Source organism: Chelonoidis abingdonii, chromosome 11 (genome assembly GCF_003597395.2).
Source record: "Chelonoidis abingdonii isolate Lonesome George chromosome 11, CheloAbing_2.0, whole genome shotgun sequence".
Classification (NCBI taxonomy): Eukaryota; Metazoa; Chordata; order Testudines; family Testudinidae; genus Chelonoidis; species Chelonoidis abingdonii.
In genome coordinates, this window is record NC_133779.1 from 25030956 (window position 1) to 25040967 (window position 10012).

Genomic DNA, 10012 nt, shown 5'->3' on the forward strand with positions numbered 1-10012 from the left:
CGTGCGCCCGCAGACTCCCTGGCGCGCGGGCGCCCCTCCCCGGTCCACCTGCGCCAACTGGAGCGCACCCCATAGGGTAGTGCGCGCGATGTGTTCCCGCGCTCATTAGATATTGCCTCTGCCTCTGGTGGAGGTCGTCCCCAGGCATGAGCTCTGGTCGTGGCCGGAATGCACATTGCATAGATATGAAAGGTAAAATTAAAGAAAGATGTATGTTCAATGAGAAGGTGACCGGTAAGTAGATTAATGTTATAAAATCCAAAGTAATATAATTTGTATTACCTACTCTTGTAAAGTTAAAAGTTATGTTAATGTAGCACCTGTTAATACATTTTTGGGTCAGTTTGATAGTTGGCCTTTTACAGATTGTGGGTGAGATGATAAAGTGTTTAAAGTTATATAGCGTTTATATTGTGATAGGTGCATTAACTGGGCTATGGAATAAGGCAAAAAACAACTTTGATTCAATGGTTTTTTACAAAAGAAATAAAAAAAAAGGAACCAACAAAAAATTGTAATTTTGCCAAAGCACACCATATAAAGGCCAATGCCTTATGGATCGTGGCTTTCCTCATCCTATTTTATTAGTATTTTCCAGACAGTTCCAATTAATTTTACCCAGCACGATCACCTACAAATAGATTATTGCCCAATTGTTGAAGAAACCAACACTCCAAATTGTAATTCCTAATGCTAAACACTTTATATGTGAAGGGTTTACAAGCTAAGTGCACAGGATTGGGAATATTGTTGCTTTCACACTTCAGTTAGATCACAGGGTGAAATTATTGCAAAGCAATGGAAAAGCAACTCTCTCACAAATTAATTTACTGTCAGATTAAAAAACTTGAGAATTACTTCCCCAGATACTATATTAATTTTTTTAGTCTTTCCAATCGAATAATATAAGCTTTAACTACAGTATCATATCTCAGTAAATACAAAATTCAGGAAGGCAAAAATGGATAACTCAATCCAAGTCTTTCAACAAAAGCTATGTGTACAAATGACTATGCAAAGTAGGATAGAAAGGCAGATAAAAAGTGGAAGGATATACCCTTACCAGGAAGTTCTTGGTCTGGGATGAGATCTTCTGGTGGTGTATTGTAAGAAGTAATCTCATGAGCCACCCCTATCATTATTTATGAAGTAACGATAAAGATTTTCAAGCTAACAATGTGGCAGTGCATTAGTACTGGGTGAGCTCGAATCAAGAAAGTTGTTCATCTGATTAAAAGCAAGGTGTACATAGTTGGGAACATCATATATCGCTGTAGCTCAATAAGTATAATGGTAACTGAATACATACCTAATTTAAATGCAATACTGAAGAGAACACTGGATGATGGAAATACGAAGTCATGAAGACAAGTTTCTATATGTATAAAAGGATCGAGGACATCAACTATTTTCAGAAGCGAATAGGGATATATAGACGTTCCAACTTTATGAAAATATTGAAGATGAGACTATCAGTTTCAGGGTGAGATATTAGTCACATTGTGTGAGTACCGCTGAGGGATATTTACCTCATTTGAAAGAACTCGTACCAGTGACTTTGAAAATATTGCTAAAGGAAGAAGAATCAAAAAAATGAGACGAAACAGGCAGATGGCTTTCAGCAGAGAAAAATAATAGTGGGATAAATATGCGGATAGATGATAGGATGTAAGACTTAACGCACAAGGTGAAAGGGAATAGAACAATTTAAAAATACTTCCTGATGATAAACGCTCATTCCAGTGCTATTCTGAACGAACATGTAGTGTTTGTTTACAAGCAAAAATGTAAAGTTATTATATGAGTATGAAGCCTTTCATCTGGTAAATAACTAGGTATAAGTTGCTTAACCACAATTCGCTGAGTGTGTAGGGGGTGAGTTTAATAGACCATAAGATTATTTAGTTTTGCCCACGTTTTGATCAAGAAATCCTAAAGAAAAGGGTGTTTAGAAAGTATAACTGTGAATGAGTCGAGCGGATATAAATAATTAGAAAGGAATTTTTATCAATAGTTGTAGTAGGAGAAAATGGGAAGGAGAAGAGAGGGGACCAGTATAAAAGAAAAGGGAGGGGATTTAGAAGGATAAAAATTGCAAGAGCAAGAAGAACGCATGCGAAAGATAATATAATGAGAGACGAGAGATATAGTAAGTTACACGAGTTACAAGGTCGGACTTAAGAGAGAAAATACGCAGGGAGAAGTAAGTGGTAAAATGATACTTGACTGTGAGTGCATTAATTAATGTAGAGTTTCGCTCGCATATAAGGTATGAGCGAGGCAGAGGAAGGGGAAAAAGGGCGAGAAAAAGTGGCCAAAAGGAGATTGTTATCAAAGGGGATACGGTGGACCGGATCGAGAAAAGGAAGAGTTAGAGATATTGGATGGATATCAAGAGAGAAAAAAGAACAGATGCAATCGAAAATAACAGGAACTAGGATTAATGTAAGAAGGTTGTTGAGAGAGATGCCTATGCTCGTGATGATAGTGATCCTTAAAAAACCTCACAGGGATTGGTGAATTAAAATCACAACAACTACGGAGAAGAATTAATAGGTGATATTTGATTGATGATAACTTAAATATACATTAGACAAGAGTAGTCATATGTACACAACCAGAAAGAAACATTTGATTGTCTTGTTTTAAATCTGGGATAACCGAGTAAGGAAGGTTTCCCATTATGAAAAGCAAGAAGAAAAAGAGCAGGGAGCATTGACGTAGAACTAATAAAGAAAAAATTAATATTTCTACCAGGACGAAGGGGCGAGAAATTGCAACTGTAGGAGGATGAGTAAGAATGGTAATGAATTGCATATAAAAATAGACGCGACGCTGCATTCTGCAAAATGCAAAATACAAGACGAAATGTGGGGAGAGAAAACAGCTAATATGGATAAAAAGCCAATTACATATAAAAAACCACAAAGAAAAAAAATGATAATAAAAAGAGAAGGGGAGAAAGAAAAGGAGTCATGGATAAAGAAAAAAATGAATTAAAAAAATAAAGAAAAAATAAATAAAAAAGAGAAGGGGAGAGAAAAAGGAGTATGGCTAAGAAAATGATATAAACAAAAAAATGACAATAAAAAGAGGAGAGAAAAAGGAGTCATGGCTGCCAGCCCCCTCTCCCCCCGAGAAGCAAGCAGAGAGGAGTGTGGTTGTGTGTGGGTGTGTGAGGAGAGAGAAAACAGGCTGGGTAAGGAAGTGGGTTTAGAGTTGCTTAGAGAAGGGGAGTGGGGCTGGAACCCAGGACTCCTGGTGTTCTCTCCCGGTCTGGGAGGGCATGGGGCTGGTGGTTAGAGCAGGGGGCTGGAGCCAGGAACTCCTGGTCTCTCCCGGCCTCTGGGGGTGAAGTTGGGCTGGTGGTTAGAGCAGGGGGGCTGGACCAGGACTCATGGGTTGCTCCCTGCCGGAGGGGAGTGGGGGCCTGGGAGGGGAGTGGGGTCTAGTGGTTAGAGCAGGGGGGCTGGGAGCCAGGACTCCTGGGTTCTCTCCCCGGCTCCGGGAGGGGAATGGGGGCTGGTGGGTTAGAACCGGGGAGGCCGGAGTGGCGGGTGAGAGACGGGTGGGATGGGAGCCAGGACACCTGGGTTCTCTCCCAGCTGTGGGGGAGGGAGCCCTGTTTGAACACACAATCACCTCCGCCCCTCGGCTCGGGGTCCGGTTTGGCAGCGGGGTCAGGACATGGGCTGCCCTGCGGGCACCGAGCCCCGGAGCTCCGGGTGCTTCCCGCCCCCTCGGGACACCTGCTCTGGGCACTGCCTGGGGCCAGCTCGCAGCGTTTGCCCTGGCGCCGGGCCTGAGCAGGGCGGTTGCCGTAAACGGGCTGCTCGTCTGGCTGGGGAATGGGAAGCCGGCTAAAGCCCCCGCCCGGGGCGGGGAGACGGGTCCCGGCTCTCCAGGGGGCTCGGACACGGGGGTGCAGGGGGGCAAGGAGGGAGATCCCGGCTCTCCAGGGGGCTCGGACACCGGGGGAAGGGGTGGGGTAGGGTGAGGAGGGGGGTCCCGGCTTTCCAGGTGGCTCCGCGCAAGGGGCGGGGAGGGGAGTCCTGGTTCTCCAGGGGGATCCGCGTCCGGGGAGCAAGGGGCGGCAAGAGAGATCCCGGCTCTCCAGGGGGCTCCACGCACGGGGCGCACGGAGTGTGGGGAGGGGGGTCCCGGCTATACAGAGGGCTCGGACACGGGGTGCAGGGGGTGGGGAGGGGGGTCCCGGCTTTCCAGGGGGCTCCACGCACAGGGCGGGGAGGGGGCTCCCGGCTCTCCAGGGGGTTCGGCGCACGGGGCGCAGGGACCGGGGAGGGGGCTCCCGGCTCTCCAGGGAGCTGGGCGCACGGAGCGGGGAGAGGGGTCCCGGGTCTCCAGGGGGCTCGGACACAGGGCGCACGGAGCGGGGAGGGGGGTCCCGGCTTTCCAGGGGGCTCGGCGCACAGGGCGCACGGAGCGGGGAGGGGGCTCCCGGCTCTCCAGGGGGCTCCGCGCACGGGGCGCATGGAGCAGGGAGGGGGGTCCTGCTTCTCCAGGGGGTTCGGCGCACGGGGCGCAGGGACCGGGGAGGGGGCTCCCGGCTCTCCAGGGAGCGGGGCGCACGGGGCGCACGGAGCAGGGAGAGGGGTCCCGGCTCTCCAGGGGGCTGGGCGCACGGAGCAGGGAGGGGGGTCCCGGCTCTCCAGGGGGCTCGGACACAGGGCGCACGGAGCGGGGAGGAGGGTCCCGGCTCTCCAGGGGGCTGGGCGCACAGGGGGCGGGGAGGGGGTCCCGCTTACCGGACAGCGCCAGCATGGAGGGGAACTCCCGGCAGTTGTAGACGCCGGTGGAGTCGGTGGCGCAGCTCTGCCAGAGGTTCTCGAAGAGGGTGGAGGTGGTGATCACGCTCCCATCCACCGTGGACACCCGCCAGTAGCTGTTGGGCAGCGTCACCCCCAGCAGCCCCCAGCCCAGCGTGCCCAGGAAGAAGCCCCCCGCCTCCACCGCCGCGGCCATGGCGCGCTCGGAGCGGAGCGCACGGGCAGGGGCGCACGGAGCTGGAGCGCACATGCAGGGCGAGCGGCGGATGGCTCAGCCCGGAGCGGCCCGCCAGGTAAAACCACAGGCGGCCTGACGTCAGGGCGGGATAACGGGGCCGAGCGGCGGCTAACGGGGCAGGGGGGCGGGGTTGTGCACCGGCTGCCTGGATCTTTGGCTGGGTGTGTGTGACCCCTCCCCCAGCGGTGAACGTGCTCAGGCCTCGCCTGGAGCTGGGGGTGGAACCGAGGAGTCCTGGTTCCCAGCCCCTGCCTCTGGGAGGGGAGTGGGGGCTGGTGGGTTAGAGCAGTGGGGGGGGGGGCTGGGAGCCAGGACTCCTGGATGCTATCTGTGGTCGCGCCATACATGCCCTGTGCCTCAGTTTCCCCATCCGTGCAGTGTGGCAGGGCACTTAGAGCTGAACAGAAGGAGAGTCCCCCTGAGCAGCAGGGTAGGGGTCGCCAGTTTTCAGCCAGCAGGGGGTGGTGACGTACCCGGGGCTGGTCCTGAACCGGTTCCCCACTCCCCAGCCAGGCGAGCAGCCCCTGTTCACTGCAACCGCCCTGCTCAGGCCCGGCCCCAGGGCAAACGCTGCAAGCCGGTCCCAGGCAGTGCCCGTGGCAGGTGTCCCGAGGGGGCGGGAAGCACCCAGAGCTCTCTCTGCTGTGGGGCTCGGTGCCCAGAGGATGTCATGAAGGTGGGTAGATTCTGTGTTCAAACAGCCCCCGCCTCCCCATTCTCCACAGCTGGGAGAGAACCCAGGTGTCCTGGCTCTCACCTCACTCACCACTCCAGCCTCCCATGCCGCCCCGGCTCTGACCCACCAGCCCCCAATCCCCTCCCAGAGCCGGGGAGAGAACCCAGGAGTCCTGGCTCCCAGCCCCCTGCTCTAACGCACCAGCCCCCACTCCCCTCCCAGAGCCGGGGAGAGAACCCAGGAGTCCTGGCTCTCAGCCCCCTCTGCTCTAACCACCTGCCCCCACTCCCCTCCCAGAACCAAGGAGAGAACCCAGGAGTCCTGACTCCCAGCCCCCCCTGCTCTGACCCACCAGCCCCCACTCCCCTCCCAGAACCGAGGAGAGAACCCAGGAGTCCTGGCTCCCAGCCCCCCTGCTCTAACCCACCAGCCCCCACTCCCCTCCCAGAGCCAGGGAGAGAACCCAGGAGTCCGGCTCCCAGCCCCCCCTGCTCTAACCCACCAGCCCCCACTCCCCTCCCAGAGCCAGGGAGAGAACCCAGGAGTCCTGGCTCCCAGCATCCCTCGCCTAGGTGATGGGATGCCGCAATATGGCCTCCCCCTCCCTGGCGTGCGATCCCACGGCTTTCCCTCCAGCCCTCCTGCAGGTCATGTTGACCTTCACCCATGCTGTAATGGGGTTCAGCTTGGCCCCCTGACTCCAGCTTGAGCTGCATCTGTCCCATCTCATTCCCAGACTACCCCTCCAGGAACCAGCCCCCGGCCTGGCCCCCTGCCAGCAGACCCCTTTCCCTTGGTGCTGGGGCTCCCAGGAACCTGCCCCCGGGTGCAGTCAATTCTGGGGTGGAGTGCAAAATCCGTGGCCGAGTGCTGACGCAGAGGGAAAATCTTGGCTCCAGCTGATCCTGCAGGGAGAGCCAAGACGCACACTCCCTTGTGATAGCCGGGGATGCTATAAGCTGCTCTCGGGCGGCGATCGAAGCTGGCACGGGCCTCAATCACCTGCGCCCCTTCCTGCTGACAACGGTGCGCCTGTCCCCCAGGGATTACCCACCCACCTTTCCCCATCCCGGACGAGGAGAGGGGGGCCAGGCAGCGGTCTCTCCCAGATGCATGGTTGAAAAGAAGCTGGCGCATTGCACAATCCCCAAGGCATACACCTGGCTTGGCACAGGCAGGAGGAAGGGGGGGGGGGATCCTGGTTTCGATGCCGCAACAATGGGCAATTTCTCAGAGCCGGACAAAGGTGGAGCCGGCACCAACTCCTGGGAACTTAATCCGGCCGCGTGCCGCCTGGGAATAAGAGGGTGTTGATTAGCCACCATCATAATCATAATTATTTCTCCATCCCCTCCAGAGTTGAGCATCTCTTTCTTGCAGACCCACTCTGTTTCTCTGGCAGATTACGGGGCCTCCATGCAGGAATCCGGGCCTGAGTTTTTCCCCCCTGGGGCGTACGGGAGGATCGAAACAGCCCCAATGGAGCAATGAATTGTTTCTCCATGAGGTTTGGCTGAAGGCGCGCCTCTCCCTCCATTCCATAAGCAGGCTCGTAACTGGGGAAACTGAGGCACGGGGCATGTATGGCAGGACTGTAGATCGTAACTGGTTTCTCACCCAGTTCCTGAACCTGGCACCACTCAGAGGCAAGATGTCTTTCAGAGGGTTTTTCTAACCTTCCTCGACCAACGCCTGTGGAAATGCCAGTGCCTGCCTCCATTGACCTGGGTCTTTTCTGCCTGGCAGGAGTTACCCTGACACAGCGATGCCAGGGGGCTGCTGCCTTTCCCACCCGCTTAGCTGCTCCTGGAGCGTGTGGCTAACCGGGGATGGAGTTTGAGCACCCGCCAATCACTGCCGGTGGCCTCTCTGCTTTCCTTTGTGCCGTCCCGGTGTGGCCTCACTTGGGCAAAATCAGGATAGGCCTGTTATCCCAAGATGCTTAGCTTCGGTCTCATCCCAGCTCCGAACGCCCTCCCCCTCACCAGCAAATCCCCATCCAACACCCACTGGCAATTGGGGATTTGCGTGGAGGAATTTAGATATATATATATATATACATACATTGGTACCAAACTTGGAGGAAAAAAAAAACGCTGGTTAAAAAAAAAATTCTTTTCACCAGGAATGGCTTTTTTCTAGAAGCGCCCAGGGGTGGTGTGTCATTTCCCCAGGTTACCGGGTGGGGGTTTGAGTCGGTTTTGTGTCGGATCATTGAAAAGGAACCGCTAGATAGCGACCCCGGCCCTGGATGCTGCCGGCTCCGCCTGGCGGAAGTTACATTGAGACACTTTTTTCATGGGAAATTTGCATTTTCTGCGAACAAAAAATGGTTACGTTTTTGTCCAAAAAATAAAAAAAAAATCACAAAATATTTTTGGCTGGAAATTTTGATTTTTCTGTTGCCAAAAAGAACCCAAACTTGGTTTGATATCAACCCCCCAAATCACCAGGGAAATATTGCAATGATTGTGTACAGGTCTGTCACACCTGCGGCGCATTTAACACTCGCGATTTCCGCTTTACGGGGTCGACAAAAACAAGAAAAAAAAAAGAAAAAATAACAATTTAAATACTGTACCTGTAGTGTGGGCGATTCCACCCGCCGTTCCACTCAATGTAATTTTGACTCAACGCGATTTTCGCTTTACGCGCCGACTGCGGAACGTAACCCCAGCGTAAGACGCGACAGGCTCTGTATCTATGTTATATATTCGCCAGAGCAAAAATTGTAAAAGCAAAGAAATCTAGGGGGAAATGGACAAAATGTGTCTCTATTCTTTCTCTTTCTTTCTTTCTTTCTCATTTTGAAATGGGTTTCAAATTTCCATTTTAGCAAAACTGTGAGAAACTGGCAGAAAAAAACAAACCTGTTCGCAATAGTGTCATTTTTTTCCCCTTGAAAAGTTTTAATGTTGTTGTTTGTTTTTTAAGGTCTACCAGGGGAAATTAGGGTGTATTTTCAAAGTAATCAAAAAGACACAACTTTCCAAAAGGGAATTTTCCAAAAAGAACCAATACTCTGGAAATTGAACAAAGATTTTCATTTCAAAGTGGAATTTTTTTTTATTTATTTTTACACAAATTGGGGGAAATGTTAAAAAAAAATCCCTATGCCATGAAATTGGATAAAGTCACCGATTTTTAAGCCTAGATGGGACAAGAGCGTCTCCAGTCTGACCTCGTGTATGCCACAGGGTGTTAAATGTCCCCAAGGGACCTCAGTTCGCAGCCCCATAACTTGTGTTTCGTTGACACAGTGGGGTCGGGGGCGGCACACTCCCAGGCCGAGCCTGGGGCCCTGTTGTGCACGGATCCCGCCCGAGATCAGGGTTCTTGCCGGGCTGGCATTTGCTTGGCTGGGGCATCGTCAGCGATCTTTGTGCCTGGAGGGAATCGATTTCTTTCTGCTCCTTCGCCCGGGCTCCGGAGGCCGCAGCGGTGCGACTCGGGGGCTGGGGATGGCCGTACCAGCCTCCCCTCCCTGCCAAGCTCCAGGGAGGGGGGGACCCAGACAGCGCTGCCAGGGCTCAGCCGGTTAATTATTTACCCCTCCGCAGTGGCTTTGATCAATGCCAATCCCAAGACCTTGGCCCCCATCCGTCCCAGGGCTGGGAACGCCTGGGACAAGGACGGTAAACCAGGCGGTTGCTTGGTGACAGGGTGCAGGAGATACGGGGTTACTCATTAATGCCCCTTGCTCCCAGCTGGCCCCATCCCCTGCTGCTGGGGCGTGGTGACCCCAGCAAGGCTCCAGCCCTGCTGGGGGCAGCGGTGGGTACGGGGCCAGGCTGGGAGCTCTGGGAGGGAGGTCGAGGGGGCTGGGAGCCAGGACACCTGGGTTCTCCCCCTCTTAACTGGCCCAGGGCTGCCTTTGGTCAACCAGGCGAACAGGCCCCATGCAGCTGCCTGGCTGCTGTGTCCTGGTTCAGGCTTCAACCCCCTCACCTCCCCCATGGGGCTGTGGGACACTTCCCTCTCCTCCCTCTGTGGAGGTGGGGGGTCATCTGGGGATAGATAGATAGATAGATAGATAGATAGAGGGGGTGGCTGGGGATAGATAGATAGATAGAAGGGGTGGCTGGGGATAGATAGATAGAGGAGGTGGCTGGGGATAGATAGATAGATAGAGGGGATGGATGGGGATGGATAGATAGATAGATAGATAGAGGGGATGGATGGGGATAGATAGATAGATAGAGGAGGTGGATGAGGATAGATAGACAGATAGATAGATAGATAGATACAAGAGGTGGATGGGGATGGATAGATAGATAGAAGGTGTGGATGGGGATAGATAGATAGAAGGGG

At 53.2% G+C, this 10012-nt stretch overlaps 4 protein-coding genes across 5 annotated transcripts in view; 2 read left to right on the top strand and 2 right to left on the bottom strand.

Moving 5' to 3' along the window:
* The window catches only part of CLDN15 (claudin 15), a 7678-nt gene extending 2695 nt beyond the window's left edge, over positions 1-4983 (bottom strand). Inside the window, exon 1 of the mRNA XM_032799417.2 lies at positions 4767-4983. Coding sequence (XP_032655308.1) covers positions 4767-4983 — 217 coding nt within the window. The remainder of the gene's footprint in view (positions 1-4766) is intronic.
* LOC116836046 (uncharacterized) overlaps positions 1-10012 on the top strand; it is a 441820-nt gene that overhangs the window by 179732 nt on the left and 252076 nt on the right.
* LOC116836047 (uncharacterized) overlaps positions 1-10012 on the bottom strand; it is a 445785-nt gene that overhangs the window by 144179 nt on the left and 291594 nt on the right.
* Positions 1-10012, top strand: part of LOC116824745 (uncharacterized) — an 864335-nt gene that overhangs the window by 35523 nt on the left and 818800 nt on the right. The window lies entirely within an intron of this gene.